The sequence below is a fragment of the Pipra filicauda genome, unplaced genomic scaffold, assembly GCF_003945595.2.
Source record: "Pipra filicauda isolate LSUMZ 115617 unplaced genomic scaffold, ASM394559v2 scaffold384_size681814_pilon, whole genome shotgun sequence".
NCBI lineage: Eukaryota > Metazoa > Chordata > Aves > Passeriformes > Pipridae > Pipra > Pipra filicauda.
In genome coordinates this window covers 82,582-103,704 of record NW_024104514.1, presented here as the reverse complement: position 1 = coordinate 103,704, position 21,123 = coordinate 82,582, and the positions used below count along the sequence as shown (strand labels likewise).

At 47.0% G+C, this 21,123-nt stretch overlaps 1 protein-coding gene across 2 annotated transcripts; it reads left to right on the top strand.

Annotated features, from left to right (window-relative positions):
* Positions 1-502: 502 nt before the first annotated feature.
* GTPBP1 (GTP binding protein 1) lies at positions 503-20,048 on the top strand. Of its 2 annotated transcripts, XM_027715049.2 has the most exons (13): positions 503-718; positions 6,188-6,299; positions 8,707-8,887; positions 9,915-10,263; positions 10,715-10,838; positions 12,781-12,895; positions 13,356-13,500; positions 13,643-13,825; positions 14,642-14,777; positions 15,310-15,488; positions 15,973-16,170; positions 17,261-17,302; positions 17,745-20,048. In XM_027715049.2, the coding sequence occupies exons 1-13, from the start codon at positions 524-526 to the stop codon at positions 17,835-17,837; spliced, it is 2,052 nt and encodes a 683-aa protein (XP_027570850.1). In that variant the 5' UTR covers positions 503-523; the 3' UTR covers positions 17,838-20,048. The 2 variants fall into 2 exon arrangements, with proteins under 2 accessions (XP_027570850.1, XP_027570851.1); XM_027715050.2 differs by lacking the exon at positions 17,261-17,302.
* Positions 20,049-21,123: the final 1,075 nt, after the last annotated feature.

Sequence of the window (21,123 nt, the reverse complement as noted above, 5' to 3'; positions counted from 1 at the left end):
CCACGCCGGGGGCTGTGGTGGAACGCCGGCCCCAGGACAGCCAGTCCCGCGGGCTGGAGAGACACCCAGCGCGCCCTCCCCGTGCCATTGGCTCACAAAACTGTCAGTGAAAAATCGCCTCTTTCTCATTGGCCAACCCGAGAGAAAGCCCACCCACTGGGGCGGGCCCTGTGGCAGCCTCTTAGTCCCGCCCCGTCGCTCGAGTCTCCGTATCCGATTGGCTGTCGGGGTTGTTTGTCACGAAGCTCAGCCCTCCCATTGGACAGCGGCCCCCGACACGTCGCGCGGGCTGTGTTGTGTGTGTCCGTATGTGTAGCAAACAAGCCGAGCTGGCACTGCTGCTCCCATTGGCTTCGCGCGCTTCGCGGGGGCGCGGCCTCGCCGTATGAATAGCCACGGCCCCGCCCGCCGCCGCCATGGCAACATGCAAATCGCGCTGCTCAGCCTCCGGTGATTGGCGGGCGCCGCCTTGGCGGGCCGGGGGCGGGGCCGGGGCGGGGGAGCGGAGGGCCGGGCAGGGAAGATGGCGGCGGCAGAGCGGAGCCGATCCCCGGTTCCCGGGGGCTCCCCGGTGCCGGCCTGTATGTTCGCCCCGGAGCCCGGCTCCCCGGGCGGACGGCCTCGCGTGGCAGCGGCCGCCTGCCCCCTCCGCGCCGCCTTCGACGGCGAGGACGGCGAGGCGCTCAACGGCGAGCCCGAAATCGACCTCACCAGCAAGGTAGGCCCGGCGGGGGGGCGGGCGGCGGCGAGCGCCATCACCCCGCCGGGCCCCCTCTGCCCTCCTCTCCAGCGGCCGCCGAGCCACGGAGGGCTGCCACCCCCAGCCTGTCCGCTTGCCGCACCTCAGGAGAGCGAGAGGCCGGGGCCCGCCTGGCTCCGCCGGAGCGGGAGGCTTCCCCCAGGGCTCCCCCTGCCCCAGCATCGCCGGGGCGGGCGGCAGAGCCCGCGGTGCCTGTGGAGGCGGCCGGGAGAAACGCAGTAAAGTTGTGCCGTGGCCCGGCCGGGACAGGAGGGTACTGGCAGGCTGCTCCGCCCGGCGCTTTCCCCATCGCGGCAATCTGGGGGGATCGCCGGCCCGCGGCCGGTGCAGCATCTTCAGCGAGCGCGGGGTTTGGAGCTGACAGCTACTGCAACGTCCCGCTGACGTTTTCCCTCCGCGCTGGTGCTCTGTAGTTATCTCTGCTGCCAGTTGCACTAGTTCCTGGGGCTTTCTTCGCAATCTTAAAAGAAGGTCAGAGCTCATAACTTTTGAGTGCAAGGGCTCAGTGACAGGGGTGCCTGGCTCTTGCACACGGGTTAAATTCAATGTAAAAAGGTTGGTTCACCTTGTGCAGTTCCTTTCTAGGGTCCCAGTGATAGAACTGTGTGATGGTCTTATTTCCGTCAGAACCAGTTCTCACTTTCATCTTGCAGGAAGGTACATTGTAGTAATACGTGCGTGCCGGAGCCTGCCACAGACTACATTAGCTGCCTTTCCACACTGTCTCCTGGTTTTTTTCCCGGTTGGCTGATCTCTTTAACTGTATACCTTTTGCTGCCATGGGTTTGATGTACTGTGGTGCTGTCTCCCACATTAAAGTCTCCTGAAAGCTTAGTTTGGTCCACTTGTAATTATGTGACCCAGAAGTCAGCATAGCTGGTGTTTCCTCCTAGTTTTCTGCCATGCCTCCTTTTCATGCTTTCAACTGAAGTTGTTCCAAAGTCCTGGACTTTCTCATACTCTGTGCAGAGGAAAGTGGAGAGAGAGGAATGAGTGTGTGGACATGGAAATGTGGTTGGTTTGTTTTTTTTTTTGAGGAGATGATTGAATATTTTATAATGTGGGACTGTATTAAAACAAATTATTATGGAGATGTCTTGTAAGATAGTAAAGAACAGAAGTCAAACCTGCCGTATCTATTAAGCCACCTGTTCATGCCTTAATGAGCTGGACAAGATTTTTGTACAGGATGCCAATATTGATCTGTGCTTTGTCTTGGATGTGACTGATGTGGAAGAGGGCCAAGGAGGATGCCGAGGACTGCATCACTGATTCTTGACAGCCAGGAACCTGACCAAAACACTGTCAAAGAAAGAAGAATGCTTTTCTCCCACAAACTCCATTTGTGGTGTCAGTCTGTCTTCCACTATTAGAAATCTGCAGGCGCTATGGAGGTGGTAGGTAAGCATTTTTTTTGACCTTATTATAATTTACTTTTCCATTCAGCACTGTGCACCTATTTTCTTTTCCCTGGACCTTTCATTCATTCCCATCTTGTATCAGAGCTAAAACTGTGAGCTCTGCTGCATCTCTCCAAGTTAGTCTCCCACTGTGTACTCAAAACAGCAATCCCATATGGTGAGAATGCAGTAGCTAACATCTACCCCCTGATCCCTCTCTTCTATTCTGTCTTCCCAGCTGAATTGCTCCCCTCCAATCCATGCTTAAAATGGGAACTCCCACTGCAGTCAGTTTGTTGCTAGTTGCTACTTCTATCCGGGTCTGATCTACACCCCCTGGCTGTTACATACTTGTCTCCCAGTCCCCTCCCAGTTCATTCACTGTAAGGTGAGCTCTTTTTAGAGAGCAACACTGGGATTCCGTTATCAAGTGCTCCTTGTCTGCTGGTCAAGCAAACGGTTCCATTCATCAGCACAAATTCATTGTCATGTTGATCTTAATGGGTGTTTGTTTTCCCATCAGTGTCAACACACAGCAGCAGTAATCAACTTTTAGGTCAAAAACCAAATCACACGACTATTAGTGAAACTGATACTTATATTAGATCTACATTGACAGCAGAACATTAATAGCACTTGAACTGTGTATATCCATAGGGAATAGAAATCAAAATATGACATTACAGAAGGTACCTTTTCCCTGACCTCTTGATGGCTGGTGGTGGCTTTCCAGCCATGCAAAATGTCAGGCTGTGTTTTGCCAATAAAGAGCAGCACTACCTACCACATAGTACTTGGCTTGCCCTCAATATTAATAGTTTGTCCGCTTTATGGATATAAAGGATGCTTTTTTTGTAAGGACCACTTGTATTAGTGCTGCTATAACCTGAGCTCCATCTTGCTGGTCTCTTGAAATTGCTGTTAATTAACGCTATGGCCTCTTGCTTGCTGTCGGGCAGTGCAGAATGCCACAGTCCAATCTGTCCCCCAGGAGTTAGCTCAGGCAACTGTAGTTTTTACCCACCTCTGGTGTGTGTTAATCCCAAAAGTGATCAGAGGAAAGGTGAGCAAAGCCACCTCTCCCCAGAGACTGGGAAGGGACTTTAGAGAATGGCATCTCAAACTTGCGAGATATGTTTCCTTCTGCTGTCTTAAGAATAAAACAATAACTGGTTGTTACTTTTTTGCCCTGTAGGAAATCTGAAGTTTGCTAGATCCACATGGCTCCTACTGATAACTGCTCAGTGCCTGGCAAAGTGGAAGGAACAAAAGTGAACGTTTTTGACTTTGTGAAAACCCCTGAAACACACCAATACGTAGTGCAAGCACGGAGGGCGTTGCTCAAAGGTGAAAAGCAAAAAAAGCAGAGGGGCCAAAATGGAGGACGTCTCTCCGACCAAGGAGATGGCAAAGACCAGACTCTCTCTGCCCAGGAAGCTAAAGAGACCTTCAAACCAGCACATCAAGTCTTGCAGTGGCCCAGGAAACTGTAGAACTGGCTGAGGCTGTGGCTGCAGAATGGGAAAGTGTGATCCATGAAATCTGCTATTTGATCTACACATACTTCTCCTGATGTCCCACTACGTCATATCAGCCATAAGCTTCATGGGCCCCAGAGTAACCTTTGAAGGCAGTCTACCAATGGAACACCCTTTAGCAGCACCTCTGTGTGGCAGTGAAAGCAGCAGGGTGGGAGAACAGTATTTTGAGCTGATATGCATGGGCTGGTATTGTTTGAACTCCCCAGCCCTCCTGCCTGGCAACATGAAGAAAGGGTACAATGAGCTGCTCAGCTGAAATGTCCCTTGGTACTTGTTACACACCGTGCCTGCTCACACTGTTGAAGCACTTGAACTCGGACTAAAATAAAGCTGGTGATGAGACTTGAAGACGCTGAAGTTAGTGTGCCTCGGCGCTGGTGGCCCCTCTTATTCTGTTGACCTTTATGTATGTGACAGCCTCTTTAATAGATCTTCCCGAGTCCCTGACCTATGCTGGTGTACTGGCCTAAGCAGTGAGCCTGTCTGCTCTGCTTCCAGGAACTCCTGAAAGTACTTGCAGAGCAAAACAAACTCTAGGCATTAACACACAGCCTTCCATTCCTGCCCAGATCAAGCCTCTGAACAGTTGCTGATTTCTGTCTCAATACATTTACATCCAGTGATTTCCTTCAAGAAGAAAACAAAACTGAAAGAAAAACTAATAAAGGCAAAATTCAGTCTTGTGTAGCATGAAGTGGAAAGACTATGTGGCCTTCCAGCTCAGAGTGCTTTAGTACCCCTTGCAGACCATGCCAAGTAGTTAAAAGGCTTAGGTAGGGCATGTGTCCAAAAGAGGCACGTGAAGGTGATTGTCTCTCTTGTAGCTCTGTGGCCCTTGCAGACACATCCATGCTCTGTGGGACCCTTAACATCTGAGGAAAGTGTTGCTTTGGATGCCTTAAACCTTCTAACCAGCACCTGCTGTCTGTGCTTCAGTTTCCCAGATGCATCATTATGGATTTGAAAGCTGCTTAAGTGTTATTTATGGGGTTTTGGGGTTCCCTTACACTCTAGGTTTCCAATGAAGGCCTTTATCAACTATGCAGTGGTAGTAGTAAAGTGGTAGTAAAAGTAGTTCCTCCTGAATGCACATTGTGTTAGCTGTGCTAATAAGTCAGACTGTGTTACAGAATCTCGGGCAGACTTGAAGATGATACTGTGAACTGCTGTAAACCATGTGTTTTAGGCAAATCTAGCACGGATTTCAGGCTGGCCTTAGTGTGTAGCCAAGGGAAGTGCATCTTTTAGGATGTGATTTTGGAACGTGTGTGTAGGGACAGCTAGTGAAAGCATGGATGTCATTTAGTGTTGTAGCATGGCACAGGTGGGCCTACCCATGGGACTCTTGGTGGGTGACAGCCCTTACGGCTCTTACTAAAAGCGCCTTTTAACAGAAATGTGTGTCTCAGTTGCTACAGCTATCGAGCCACTGTAGCAGGATGCTCAGCCACCAGCAGGTCTGCAACCATGGAGGCATCCAGAGGGGAAGTAAACTTGGTGATGTGAGGTCTCCTTGGTCTGTCACTGCCATGCCACCATTGTGGCCGCTCTGTGCCAGTGTCCTCAGCTGTACTGTGTGAGCAATACGAGTTTTTGCCAGAAGTGGTGCTACACCATTCTGTTCTAAGAAAAATCATTCCTGAAGCACTGTCTTGTTGGCCTCATTTTCTGCTTTGTTTCTGTCTTATTTTTTCATTCTCTTGATGCCTCTGCAGGGCAAAGGAAGTTGTGGTTATTGCAATAGCTGCAGTCAAAGCTTATTGGTAGCACAACTACTGACTTGCAGAACTGCAGCTCTTCACTCGTGAACCTGCAGATGTGCTTGTACAAACTGCTTTGTATGTCTGTCCCTCAGCACTGTAGTGTAAAGTAGCTAAAATTCTCTTAGGAGTTTGAAAATAATACTTATTGATATTCTCTTCTTTCCCTCTGCCCCCTCAGAACACAAAAGAGGAGATCAAATATGTGAAAGACACTTGAGATGTTCTTGATTTTAGTGCCTTGGTGTGCTCTGCAGTGAGGTCTGGCTGGCTTCCTCTGTCTGTCCCATCATGTTCTGGGGGAGCAGCAGCGCTCTGTGCAGCAGAGACTGTGGAGTACTCAGCTAAGAAATTTCTGTGGAGAAAATATCTCCTCCCCTTTCTGTTTTCCTTGCATGGAAACATACTGGAGTGTTCATTTAAATGTGGCTTTTAAACATTGGTTACATCAGAATGAGATGCTTGGTATTCTTAGTTGCTTTGAAGTGTATCTTCCAGCATGAATGAACTCTGAGCTCAGACAAACAACCTTGTGTAGTGTCACAAGGAAATAGCTGACAGCAAAACTGGTTTAAAAGCAAAACAAAACAAAAATACCAGAAAGCAGTCCTGGAAAAAGAGCCCTTCTCTTTCAATAAAGCACATGGATTGATTGTCCTTGTAACTGAAGCTGGTTTTGAAATTGTTAGCTTGGCACCTGCAAATGGATATTTAATCTTTTTCCAGCTGGTGATGGTGAGTCCGACTTCAGAGCAGTATGACAGTTTGCTCCAGCAGATGTCAGAGAGGATTGATGAGGGATGTGGGGAGACCATCTATGTCATTGGGCAAGGATCAGGTGAGTATAGCTTCTTCAGGAAAACAACAAAAATTATAAGAAAAACCTAGTTTATCTGACTGCTGCTGAAGGTAATGCTTACTTTTCCAGAATAATTTGGAAACCTCCATAAAGTATAGCAGAATATGTGGGACAGATTCTTTTCTTTTATTCCTGTCAGCAGCTGTCTTACGTAGCAGAGCTAAACATATTTTTTGTATAAAATCATCCAAGTTCTTTTTTGGAAATAAGGCATATCTTGTCTGAGCACACCAGGAAAAGACGAAGGGTCTAAACGCATATTAACAGTTTTAGTACAGACTTCCTCAGTGTGTACAAAGGTCTTGTTCTGTCTGTTTTTGGTCACTGCTCCATTGCAAATAACATATTTTCATCCCACAGGAATGTATTAGAGGTACTTCAGATAGCCAAAATATATGCTGCTGACTTTCTTTGTTAGCATGTATCTGTACTATGGAGGGGAAGGTTTTCCTTTTCTCGACGTGAGGCCTTTATTGCCACATTAATTTGTGTGCGACCACAGTCATTTGTCTTCGCGGATTTTAGCATTTAGCACAGATTACCTTTTTGTTCTTTTTGACAATTTGAATATTTTCATCTGATGCTGGTAAAATAAAATTGAATGTGGCCTTGCTTTGAAATAAAAATTTCTTTTCTGAATATAAAATAATTGACTATCATAAAGCTAAAGGCATGTTTCAAATATACTAGATATTTGATGGATATGAAGTTGTCATACAGAATTCTGGTTGTGGGTACCAGGGTTGGCTGAGAAAATGGAGAGAGAGAGCTGTGTTACCTCAGAACTGTGTCTTTTTGGGTTTTCTTGGAGTCTTGCAAAGCAGCCAACATAGAAGAGAAGCCAGAATTAGATAGCCAGTGGTCATGCAGCCAATAAATATAATGCTCTTGCCTTCAGGAAAGCTTCCCATATGTAGTCTGATTCGTTGGTGTTTGGGATAACCACATCTACAGTGGAGATCTAGCTAATCAGGCTAGTACCTGCTTTTTCTTCAAGGATACCTTGTGAGGGTGTTAACTGGTGGTTGTTGCAATGAGGTACTTAGAAGCAGGCATTTGTTTCTTAAAATATGAGCTTAAACTTCTGACTTCATTTTGGGTTGCTGCATAGTCAAGGAAGATGGGGATATATAACAGAGAATCTTGGTATCCCTGCCGCCGTCTCTCCTTCTAATTCACTTTGAGTGTCTATGATTTTGATCATCCCAGATAATGAACTTGGCAGACTGAGAAGTGAATGAAGACTGCCGGGAAGTTCACTGTTTCACCAGTGGCAACTCCTCCATTTCTCCCTTGGCTCTTACCCTCTCCTGTCCCCTACTTATTTTTCCCGTTCTATGACCCAAGACTCCAGCCATGAGGCCTTTTGTTTTCTTCACCATCTCAACAGCTTCTCAGCCAGCTTATGAGCTAGGTTGGAAATCACCCAGTAACTGCTAGTTTCAGAGCTGTGCAGTAGTTAAAATGCTGATTAGTTCATGCAAACTGCAGTTACTGCTTACCAGGTGATGAGTCAGCCATGCATATGAACACGCACACACTCAATAGCTTTTGGTCTTCAGGTGCAGTGTGGCCCTCCACCTTTGTTTGTTGTTTTGTGGGGTTTTTTTACCCACAGAGGAGATTCTGGCCTGAAATCTGTGTACCTTCACAGCACCTGGGTTAGGAGAGAGGCTGTGGTGGCCTTGAAACTAGATAGGTAGTTGCCACTGGCTTGCTGTGACTGTTGGCTCTTTGTTTGGGTGAGCCGTTCTGAGGAAGCACTAATTCCTTGGTGTTTTCTGGTCCAATGTGCTGTCAGCATTTTTTTCAAGTGCCAGGATGAAGGCAGTGAGACATGCCAAAAACATTGTTTTAACTGGAGTATGTGGGGGCTGAAGAAATTGCTGTGCTGGCCAGACTTGCAGAAAGTGTGTACTGGGGTGTGGTTTTATAAAACAAGCTGATTGTTTACATTGGTCCCACATTCCCTGGTTAATTGTGGTGATATTTTAGTCACAGCTTTCATTTTGTTAATGCTTTACCCTTTATTGCAATGCAAGAGGAGATATTTCGTCTGACTGAAGGACACAAAGTACCTTCAGCATGTGAAGTAAGGGAATTAGACAAAAATGTGTCTTTCTTGCCAGTCCATAAGTATTTGCTTGTAAAAATTGTGAAAACTCCTCTAGATGAAAGATGGTGCTTTTCTAGTGTCTTTTAAGACTCACAGTGAAGACCATCTCTTTTTATTTTGGGTAAAGGATGCTTGTTCTGTGTACGTGGCTGATACCTCCAGTCCATGTATGAATACCGATTGTTGTGAAGGTCCCAGGCAGGATGCTGTTGCTGCTGGCTGTTGCAAGGTGGTGCTCACTGACTCTTCTTTGTCTCAACACCACACTAGACGGGACTGAATACGGTCTGAGCGAGGCAGACATGGAAGCGTCCTATGCCACGTTGAAGAGCATGGCAGAGCAGATCGAGGCAGACGTGATCCTCCTGCGGGAGCACCAGGAGGCAGGGGGCAAGGTGCGCGACTACCTCGTTCGGAAGCGCGTGGGTGACAACGACTTCCTGGAGGTCAGGTGAGGAGCCAGGTGGAGACAGGGTTAGTCAGCAGCTCAGCTGCATTTTTACTGTGTGAGCAGTCCGTGATGCTGAGCCAGCAACGCTGGTTGGAGTCTGGGTGTTGTAGGTACCCAACAAAGGGAATTGAGCCTGACCACTCCTTGCTCATGCAATTGCCTTTTTGTTGTTGTTGCTGTCTCTTTTGTGAACAAACTGTTGGTGAAAATTTGCCTGTTGCTGTCTGGGTGAGAGCTTCACAGTTTAGGGATCTTTTGTATGGTGGGATCTCAGAAGGAAGTCACGTGTGCACATGTGGCAGTATGCATGTGCATATATGGACAGTGCTGGAACACAATGCTTTTGACTAAGGATTCAGTTCTGTTCCAAGACTGTGATGATCCAAGTCACCTTTTAATGGACATATACTACCTTATGTAACATGATTGCGGGTCTGCCCAGACCTGGATGGAGTGGATTTCCAACATTTACTGACAGCCATAATAGCCACCTTGATCAGAGTCAAAGAAACAGCTTGCTGTAGGAGATGGTTTTCTCCTAAAATATTTTATTGTTATTTGAGCTTTTCTGGAAACAACAATTTCATTTTTTGTGCTCTACTTAGCACTTGGTGCTATTGCAACATGAGGAATGTGAGAAAGGCAGAGGTATTCTAGACCAAGTTGTGATTTAGTCTTCCTTTTGAATTGCTGCAGTGTATATGTTGGATTGCAGAGACAGAAGAGAGACACTCTGTGTGGCATCAGGCAATGTCAGGTTCAGTTGACTATGTGCTGGACGCCAGTGACATGTTTTCACAGTCTTTGCATCCCAGTCCCCAGAGCCTGTGATCTCCGCTGTTAATAAATAACTGTAAAAGAATCTCTGCTCTGCCTGTGAGGGTCTAACATTTTTTAATCTCTGTTTAAAGGATAGGGAGAAAAAAACAGTTATTTGCAGGAGCAGCGATGTTCAGGGTTTTTTGCTTGCTTGTTTGTTTCTTCAGGTATTGTATTTTACCAGGTTCCTTTTTCCTTTCCCCTCCAGGGTAGCAGTGGTTGGTAATGTGGACGCAGGAAAGAGCACGTTGCTGGGTGTTTTGACTCACGGCGAGCTAGACAATGGCCGAGGCTTTGCTCGGCAAAAGCTCTTCCGCCACAAGCACGAGATTGAGTCAGGCCGCACCAGCAGCGTGGGCAATGACATCCTGGGCTTCGACAGCGAGGGCAACGTGGTGAACAAACCCGACAGCCACGGCGGCAGTTTGGAATGGACAAAGATCTGTGAGAAATCCACCAAGGTCATTACTTTCATTGACCTGGCTGGTCATGAAAAGTACCTGAAAACCACCGTCTTTGGCATGACTGGCCACTTACCTGATTTCTGCATGCTTATGGTAGGTAGCAAGAAACATGTACCATACCAGCTGGAGTGGGTCTGTTCACAGCTTTAACAGCCTCGACTTCTTTCCTATTGCAAAGTCCCTGTGGGGTTATGGAGGGAGGCAGCATCTCACATTGCTGGGGAGCAGAAGCCTCTGTGGGTATCTCCCCAGGACTCTGAGGCAAGTGCCACAAAGCTGTCAGTCCCAGACAGTCCCAAGGTTTGTGATTCTTGAAAATGGAAAGATTTCTAAATTCTACAAAACCTTGCTAAAAATGGGGAGAAATGAGTCCTTTGCCAGTGTCCAACAGCATTTGAGATGAGCTGGGACTGCTCACACAGTCACAGTGATACATCTTCAACCTAATCACAGTCCACTGCACATCTGGCACAAGGTCTTCTCTGTAACCCAGCTTACTGCAGGAGGAACATTTACATCCCTGTGTCTTATATCCCTGGTGTAGGTTGGCAGTAATGCTGGGATTGTTGGCATGACCAAGGAGCACTTGGGCCTGGCGCTTGCACTTAATGTTCCTGTCTTTGTTGTGGTGACCAAGATTGACATGTGCCCTGCCAACATCCTGCAAGGTGAGTCCTCCAGGCTTTCTCCAGGGCTGTTTCTTACCTCTGTATCTGCTGCTGTTCTCTGCTTGGGTTCAGGAATTACTGCTGGAGGAAAGCTGCTTTATCTGATTTTGACTGCATACTAAACACCTTCCAGCAATCTATCCTTTTTCCCTTGCCCATTTTGCAGGTGCTTCACTGGGAGTCACCATGTCAAAATTACCCATGTTGAGGGACTCAGCGGAGCAACCTGAAAGTGTTTCCTACACTAAGAGGAGCAGCATACAGTTGGGGTTGGGGCTTTGCTTTCTCTCTGGGTATTTCAACCTGGAAGAAAAGTCTGGAAGTTCTTTTGAAAGCTGCTTTCCTCCTTGCCCATAGTTTGAGTGTGATCTTACGCTGTGATCGGACTTGTTCTCCGGCAGCTGTTAGTGAAGGGGCAGCTGCTTGTTACATCCTGCTCACCTGGGCACTTCTCAGGTACTCTGGTATAACTACAGCAGCTCCTTCCTCTGTCTGAACAACCAACACTTAATAAATCATGATTTGAAGCAGCTGCATATGTGGGCTATGGTAGCAGGATGGGAGACAGGACTAGACACAGGCAGGGATGGCAGTGAGTAGTAGGGGCTAGTGATTTCTTTTTTTTTCTCAGCAGCAGTTAAAGCAGTACCTCTAACCCCAGCAGTGACCCATTAACCCATGCCTGACATTTTTTCAGGCAGTGACCAACTCTCACCTTTGAAATGCTCTTTAAGCATTTCTTACACCCACAGGAATATTCTGTAGTTAATTGGAAGAAAGTTTTCGGGTTTTTTGATAATCGGTCCTAAGAATCTGGGAAGTGAATGCTCCCAGTACTGAGGTTAGTTCATTACTGTAAAAATCCCAAATATATTTAAGGTAAATAGAAGCATGTGAACAGAAGATAATCTAAATGTCTCTGTAGTAGTTATTTGGCAAATAAATGTAAGGCCTGAATGAATATAAGATAATAACTGGGAAGGAAGGAGAACATTTGGCTCGGTGTGAGAAGAAAAGAGCTGCTCCTGGGAGAAGCCACTCCCATGACATGCTCTGTTTAAAGTAAATAGACACAAGATTTGACTCAAGTGTATCTGTGAAGAGCAGATGGCATGATTAGATGTTTGTGTTTCTGTATCCAAAACATTACTTTCCCATAGGCAATCATTTGTTCACAAAAACCCATCTAATTGGATGACAATTGTAGAATATAAATTCTTTTCTCTTTTAAGTCCTTACTACCCTTTTTTGTTTTTTCCTCATTTATTGTAAGGCACTTTGCAGGAGGCTGATGCCATTGCATCAGGTAATGCCCCTGCTGGCTCATAGATACAAGGCCTAGAAAATACATGAAAAAGAGGCAAAAGATGAAAGTTGGGAGCCATGAGATTTGTCCCAAAACAATGATTTCCAAATCTGGTCCACCCACACTGTTCTAGTCTATGATGGTGATCTTTACCTCTTTCATGCTTCTCCAGCCTCCTAGGGAAAGCTGACTTCCATGAAAAATGTATTGAGGTGTGTTTGGTCAAAATTGATTTCTAAATCACATGTTCTCAAATATTTTCCGTTCCTGAGTCCTGATGGTTTTCATTTAATTCAATATGAAAAATCCTTTATAGGAAGAGGAAATACCTTGTAACTGCTTAAAGCTACTAATAGACAGCTATAAAATGTCTACTTCACAGCATTGCACTTGCAGATGCAAACTTGTCTGTTTGTGTATGGTGTCGCTTGGCAGCAGGCTAGCTGGCATGAAATGAAAGATGGAATGGCTCCTAAGTCCTACCTGGGCTGCAGCAAACTCATAGTCTCACCTTTAGCCATCTTCTCCTGTCTATTTGTGGCCAGAGCACCCGTCTCCCTTCAGGGAGAGACCCCACAAAAGTGATTTGTAAAGACAGGAGATGCTGCCCTAACAATATTCATTTCACCCTTTAAGAAACCCTGAAGCTGTTACAGCGACTGCTGAAGTCCCCAGGGTGCAGGAAGATTCCCGTGCTGGTTCAGAGCAAGGATGATGTCATTGTAACAGCCTCCAACTTCAGCTCAGAGAGGTAACGGGAGTAGAGGAGAATCATTTCTCTTTCAATCCTATTTGGAGACTGGGTGAGGAGATTCAGAAAGAGAGTCCCATTGTCTAGATGTGTGAAGGTTGCATCTGCCATGTGGTGTGTTGATTCCATAAGAGTGTGTTGATTTTGAGGTTGACCTGCTTGTGTTCCCCTCTCTGAGACAGAAATGAGAGGCTGCTTCTGGGCAGTCTGCAGAAGACGTCAGGGCATTCGGCTTCCTTCAGTCCTGGAACCTTACACATTATTCCAAATGTCATTAGAAGGCAGAGGCAATGTTGCAGGTGTTCAAACATGGGGTGTTGTGCATCTGACTTCTTGCCAGGCTCTCCCTTCCTAGCACTGTGTTTTGAATTCAAGTCCCAAGATTTTGGATGTCTCCCTACATGTGGAAACCTAGGTAGGAAGGTGAACTAACTCCATTTTCATCAATTTTCCTTTACAGGATGTGCCCAATTTTCCAGATTTCAAATGTCACCGGGGAGAACCTAGATTTGCTGAAGATGTTTCTTAATCTCTTGTCTCCACGGACCAGTTACAGGGAAGAAGAGCCAGCAGAATTCCAGATAGATGATACTTACTCTGTCCCGGTAAGGGGCCTGGTTTTTGGAAGAATGTTCTGTTCCCTCTTTCAGGTCGAAGAAGGTATTTTCTCTAGAGAGGGGAGTTCTAGAGCTATTCTGTCAGCCTGCTTGAGTAACCCCAATTACTGTTTTTTCTCCTTTGGCATAGGGCGTAGGAACAGTTGTCTCTGGGACGACACTGAGAGGCCTCATCAAGCTAAATGACACCCTTCTGCTGGGGCCAGATCCCCTTGGCAACTTCCTGCCTATTGCTGTCAAGTCCATCCACCGCAAGAGAATGCCTGTCAAAGAAGTGCGGGGAGGCCAGACTGCCTCCTTTGCTTTGAAGAAGGTGAGATGATCTGCTCTAGACCCCCCCAGAAGAAACCACCCTCTAATTTTCAAGTGCTCTCAGAGATCAGCTACAATAAGACTGTTTCTACAAACCTCAGCTGCCTCATTTTGCAGCGAAATAAAATCCCATAGAACCTCTGTGGATTCTACATCCTGGTTGTTCCTCCTGAGAGCTGCCAGGCCATTGCAATGCCCCTAGGTAATGACAAATAGTGTTGGAGATGTCTAACAAAGTGGAGGTACTGCAAGAAAAGTCTCCTTTTGTGCTGGAACTGCATTAGTATCCTGAGCAGTATATTTACACTATTTGTCTTGGCTTGTAGGACCAGCTGCATGTTTTGGGATTTGAAAATAAGCAAAAATTGATGAAATTCCTCTTCCAAAAAGGTTTCTGTCAATAGAAGTTCCAATTATTTTAAGGGGATATAGTTTAAACTACACCATACTTCATGTGTTCAGGCTTATCATGTTGTATTAACAGATATCGTGATTTTGGAGATCATCTGCTTGGGTAATGTGTAACCAGAATGTATGTTTTGCTTTTAAAGGAGCAGTGAGGTATGTTTGTCAGTGTCCAGCATTCCCAGCACTCTAACTAAAGCTTCCTTAGAAACTTCAGCAGAACTTGATTTTCGCAACCTTTACATAACATCATATATATAACATGCTGCTTAACAGCTCTTGCTTTGCCTTTTGGCAAGTGTGAGATAATATCTGTGAAATCCCTTAGGACCCTTCTGGATGCAGTCAGCCAGAGAAGTAAATTTCTTCCCTGGAGAATCATGCTGAGGTTTTTTGTGTCTCTGCTTTCCAGATCAAGCGCTCTTCCATCCGGAAAGGCATGGTAATGGTGTCACCTCGCCTGAATCCACAAGCATCGTGGGAGTTTGAAGCAGAGATTCTGGTGCTCCATCACCCCACCACCATCAGCCCACGATATCAGGCCATGGGTATGTGCCTCAATGTTGTCTCGTCTTTGTTTCTCAGTGGTAGCAGTTGGTATCAGTTCTAGCCTGAGATAATTCTGCTCCTGGTGGCTCTGTCAGCATGAGTACATGCCATAGTTCCTGGTTTTGCCTTTCTCAGCAATGTGTAAGAAAGAGGGGAGGGAGCTGACAGAGGAGAGTGGAGGAGGTAAAAAGGAGATGTGTGCCCTCAAGTGTACTTGGAGCCTGCCTGAGCTGGATCTCCATGGTGCAAAGATTCTTCACCTTCAAATGCTGATGGAAAGACTCATTTTGGGTCCTGCCCTCTAGCCGAGCTGCTCGGTGTGTAGGATTCTGTTGAGGGTGCTTCAGGACAGGCGCCATTTGAAGGCAACTGTTCTAGATCACAGTGTTCTCATTTTGAGGACTGAACAAAGGCAGCTGCGTGACCCGTGTAGTCTTTGCTGCAGGGCAACAAGCTGCCTTCGATGTCTGTCTGGAGCTCGTTCCACTAATGGCACTGGCTGTTGAAAGCCTTTGTGCATTACCTTTGCAGTGCATTGTGGCAGCATCCGCCAGACGGCCACGATTCTCAGCATGGACAAGGACTGCCTGCGAACAGGGGACAAAGCCACAGTGCACTTTCGCTTCATCAAAACCCCGGAATACTTGCATATAGACCAGCGGCTGGTCTTCCGTGAAGGCCGCACCAAAGCTGTGGGCACCATCACTAAGGTAAAGGCTGAAGAGTCCAACTTGGTTTTGCCTGTTAGCTACTTCTTACACTGAGAAGCCAGCAGGAGGATTTGGGTAGCTCTGGAAAATTGAGGGAAGAGGCTGTCCTTCAATTACAAACATCAGCCCTGACATGGGTTCTGGTGCTTTGTCATGTGGTGCGTCTTTAGCTGGTATGAGTGAAGGAATGTGAAGGTGGGGGGTGAACCAGGCCTCTGGTTCTTAAGGCTCAGTCTCTTTCAGACATCTTGTAGCCGGTCCCTTTATGTTGTGGAGGGTTGAGTGACCTTTTCCTCCTGGTAAGAATTCTTGAGGGCAGCTCAGAGGCCTAGGTTTCTTTGAATAGCTGCTACTGCTGCAATCTTCCCAATCGCTTTCGGTATAAATTCTCCTGAGGCTTTTTGTTAAAAAGCAGCATTGAACCTTGCCAGATCAGCCTAGCTATTTTAATGCTGAGTTTGGCCTCTCCCTTTGCAATTTGCAGTTACTCCAGACCACCAATAACTCGCCAATGAACTCCAAGCCACAGCAGATCAAGATGCAGTCAACTAAGAAGGGAGCTGTTACAAAACGAGAGGATGGTGTTCCCGCCACTGGGACGGCAGCTGGAGGCCCACCAGCTGGGGACGAGGCCCCCTCAACAGCTGCAGCACCATTGACAGCTACTGCCCTGCAACCATTGGTAAGTGAGGAAAATACCGTGTCAGTCCTAGCTGTTTGCATCCTGATTTCATCCATTGGAGGAAGGGCACTCTAAAGCGCAAGCATAGCACTCTCCTTGGGATTCAATGTGCCACAGAAACAAATAGAAATAGAAGTAGTCTCACAGCAGAAATCATAATTCTCTGATGACTGACCCTATGGCTGACCTTTCAGCAGACAGCTGCTGAAGGTCCTAGGACAATTCAGGTTATGTCTAGGAAATGTCTAGTCAAACCCCGTGCTCCAGGTAGGATTAGCTGTGAGGTCAGACTAGGTTGCTCAGGATTTTATCCAGTCATGTCTTAAAACCCTCCAAGGGAAGACTGCACAACCTCTCTTGGCAAGCTGTTTCAGTACGACTGTGCTCACAGGGAAGATGTGTCTTCATAATACCCAGTAGCTGAACTAGTGAAGCATCAAACAACCAGTCACAGAATGGGTCTCTGATGTCTGAATGAGATGTAGAATATCCCTACACCAGAGAAATTACAACCTGAGTATAAGTCACAGGTCATCTGCCCTGTCAAAGAGGGAGGATGGAGACATCCAAGGAGAAGGAAAGGCTTATCTCTTCCTAGAGAAATTTATCCAGGTTGTTTTGTTGGTTAGGACCTCTCAGCTCAGCTTGTTAATGAAGGATACCTAGCCTTTCTGGCCTGAAAGGAATGGAAACTCAATTCTAGCTGCAGGTTCTGGGAGCTATTTATCAGCTTTATTACTGACAGAAGAAAGATCTTCTCCTTTTAGTGTATTTACCTAGTAAGTGAAAGGTTCAGGAACTGACTCTGTCAAGAGACCTGGTCAGTGTTCCCCTTCTTAACTCTAGCTATATTAGTTGCCATTGGTCAAATCTTTAGCCATGCTGGCTGGTGAAATAACCCTGTGGCAGGGGTTCTCTCCCTCTTCACATGCCTGGGGCTTCACACCAGTCCTCCATCTCCTCCTTGTTGTAGCATCACTGTGGTTGTAAGTAGCACTCCCAGCTTGCGTTTTGTTTCATCCCTCCCCGAGACTCTGTTGCTTTTGTTCTTGCTTACCTCTTCCTCTCTCTCCTTGCTGCTTCCACTCAGCCTGCCCTGGACGAAGAGCCCCACATCCGTGAGGGCAATAAGGTATTTGGCCGATTTCAAAGAGGAACAGTGGGTTTGCTGGCCTGAGATTGGGAACAGAGTCAGGTCAGCAAGAGAGCTGTGGTAGGGGGGGTGGGGGGCTCTCCTTCCATTCTGCACAAAGTCAAGGGAACCCGAGGCCTTGATTTCCTGAATGCTGAAGCCCATGGCACCTGCTGGCTCTCTTGGGAGTGAAGCACTCAGAAAATTGGGAAATCAAATCCTTCCCAGCTTGAAAGGCAGAATTTTATGGTGCATCTGTCTCTCCTCCTTCCCTCATGGTGTGTCTGTCTGCCTTACCTCCTTCCTGCAGTGGTAGGAAGCCAATCAGTCACAACTGCCCTCCTGCTGTCTGAACGTGTGCATGATCCATCTGAACTCCTGCTGTGTTGATGCTCTGATTGAGGGGTCCCTTTGCACTAAAGTCAGTCTTCTTGTTTTTCAGTCAAAAGTCGGAGGAGGAGGCCGGCGACGTGGGGGTCAGCGCCATAAAGTGAAATCTCAGGGAGCCTGTGTGACTCCTGCCAGTGGCTGCTGAATTTCTTATTCCTCCTCTCTCTGAGGAATTCCTCCCCTTCCTTTCATTTCTTATCCAAAAGATCCAGAGCAGCTTAAACCAAAACCCATCCCAGCTGATTGGCTGCAGAAGAATCGTCCCTCCTCCCTGAAGGAAGCGATGGAGAGGAGCATAATTTATAAGCTAATGAAGGTGATAAGACACAGAGAACTGAGTAACTGACACCTTCCTCCTCCACCTGTTGACACATTTTTGTACATCATGGGCTTAGTTTTTATTCTTATTAGTTTTTATTATATTTTGTGTGCATGAAGATGAGAGGAGAGTCTGGATAGAACTGCGAAGAGCCAGTTAGTTGCCTCCCTCCTCCCTCACCCCTTTCTGTCCACAGGACTTGCTGCTCTCCCTCTATTTGCTGTCTCAGATCCAGGGGTTATCGAACGCCTGAAATTTCAGACTTGCAAAGGTTAAAACATGTTGCTTAGGATGGCTCCATGGGGCATTGTTTCCTCACCACAGTGGCCCCGTGCCAAAATGTTTCTGGATTCCCTCCCTCTTAAACTATTTCTAAGTGGATTTAATTTAATGTTGTAGTGTGACTGAAGTTTGAAGAAGATGGTAAGAAAGTTCTTTAGTTGGAGATCTAAGAGGGAAACAAATTGGAAAGCAGTTCTTGATATTAAATTCAGGGATCCTATGCTAAATTTCCTTCTCAAATAATGTTGATAGCACTTAAGATTTTAATTAGTAACAGAGTTAAGTGGGCAGATGTATGCCCATCCTGTTTCCCTTCCCATTGTGCTGCTTTTCCTAGTGTTTGTTCAGTGCACATGGAAGCAAATCTCACCTGCCTCTCAAGGCTGCAGCAACTCAATTGACAGTATTAAGAATATAGTGCAGGAACACTCAGTCCGTCCCTTGAGCCAGAGAAAGCCTTCTCACCTCGACGGACAGAGGTCGCAGGTGGCAATATACCTTTGGAACAGAGACACCAGGCTAACATGACCTCCCCTTGATTTTGTTTACTCCAAGATTTCCAAAATCTTTCCTGGAACTCAGTGGCCAAACTTTGCAATGGCAGAGGTAGGATTTGTCTTCTCTCCTCTTGACCAAAGAGGGCAGTGATGAATTGGTACCAAATTTATAGAAGTGCTTTCAGGATTGGAAGTACATAGTAATTTTTGTGACTTTTAATTTCATTGTTTTTTAAGATTGTATTTTATTTTAATTACAAATTCTTGCTTCTCCAGGAAGGCCCTGCAAGGATAGGCTACAAATTACTGTTAGAATGTTTTTTTAACCCTGAGTTGTGCAAGTGATCGATTCTCTGCATATTTTGATCTCCCTTCTAACCCTGCCCCTTCGCTTGGCTCCAGTGAGGATAGGAGTTATCCTCTGCCAGCTTGTGGTGAGCTGTGGGAGCGTGGTAGCATTTTGAGGAGGAGGAGGTGGCATCCTCAGCAAATCATGGCTCTCCCCAGCAGGTGTGGTCAGCCTCGGTTTCTCTGAGGGCTTCCTCCTCCAATGAAGGACTTCTGTTTTAATTAGAGGGAGACTGTAAAGCTTCTGTCCCTCCTGAGCGGGTTGTTCCTGTTTCTTACTCTGTGGCTTCTGTGTGGAGTTCATTCCAGTTCACCTTGTGATTCAAGGTGAGGCTTTCACACCGAGTGGCAGCAGGCTCAGGGGCCACAGTGCATCTCCTGATGCCAACACCAGCACTCCAAGAGCATTAAGCGGCACGGGAGAGGTGAGAAACGTGATTTGGAAACGAGGGTACTTTGCCTTAGAGACTTCAGTGGTTTGAGCGTGGGTGGGAGGGGGAGGTCAGACAGTCCTTTTCCAAGCTATGTGCCTAAATACCAGCACTCTCCTGGCGAGGGAGGAACTATAGGCGGCTACAACACTAATAGCACCCACATTGTGAGGGGGTGTGAGGTGTGGCTAAGCAGGGCATGAAGGCCTGGTTTTTTTGTCTTCTGACCCTGTAGCAGCATCAAACTGCATCTGATTTCACTGCCCTCTGCTTCTGAGGGGAGCAGGGAGCTCCAGGCGGTTTTCTCTTTCTCCATTCCTTGTGCTCCAAATGAAGGAGACTGCCGAGAATGAAAGAAGGTTCACTTCAATTTGTGCAAAGGAGGCGGTGTGATCTCTCTTTTGTGACCAGCATTTAAAGATCACTCAGGCTGGTGTGATCTATAAAATAAATTTTAAAAAAGTTTGTTCCAAGTTAAAGTGTGTCTTGTTGCTTTTTGTCCCTCTGGAAAACCAGGATGAAAGCCGGACAAAGCAGGTTTGCCTGGCACCAGTCTCCTTTGCTGGCTACAAAAGGAGGCTGCGTTCACAGTGAGGGCAGGGGAGGGCATTCCATGGCACAGGAGAGCTGCTGCTGAGCCTCTGCACAGCCCTGACAGCTTTTACTCTGAACAAGATTTAGTGCACGTTGGTGGTAGAGTGGTTAAACGTGTGGTGTGAGCTGTGTGAGATGTGTACGAGTGCGCGTGAAAAGAAGCTATAGCAAATCATTTGGGGCCAGCTCCATCAGAGAACCTCTGCTGCAGGATGCAACTTTAGCACAGCACTTGCACTGCCTGCATATTATTGTGCTCCCTGGGCCCTCGCTAGGACTTGCACCTCACCTCTTTCTGCAAATACAGCAGGACTCCCCAGTGTGTGGAATGAGCTTTTTTTCTGCCTCAGTTTATCTCAGAGGTTCGCAAACGCTTTTTCTGCCCTGCACTTACCAACATAGGTAAGTGTTGGGCTGGGAGCCAGTGGTAGCTGGAGCAGAGGCCCACACAGCCTTTATCCTGGAGATGGCTGGTCCAGGGCCAGCACAGAGCAAGCCTGGCCCTGACGTGACCTTCTGGGAGGAGCTGCATGGTACTCCTCAACAGAAGCCTGCCTCCAAGCCCATCCTGGTTAAGCAGACCGGGTTGTGACCCTCCTCGAGTGAGTTCGATTTCCCTTTTTTGCGGCCACCTTTTTTGCGCCATTTTCTCATGCTGAGGAAAATTAAATATTTCCTTTCTACTTGCTCTTAGCTGCCTGCTCAGTAATTTGCAACCCATGTTAGGGAAAAGAGCAGCCTGCAGCTACCCTTAATTGTGCTTTGTGTCAGGCTTTCTCCCTGCTGCTCCTGAGGGCCAAGCCAGGCTCTGTTCATGATAAGGCAGAGGATGGACTGATGCCCAGGGAGGGCCTGGAGGTCGCTGCAGGATGGACACAGCCATGGTCCATCACAGACTTAAGTCTAGTAGAAGTCATTGAAGTCCCAAGGAATTTGAGTTTTGCATCCCAGAGCCTGCTC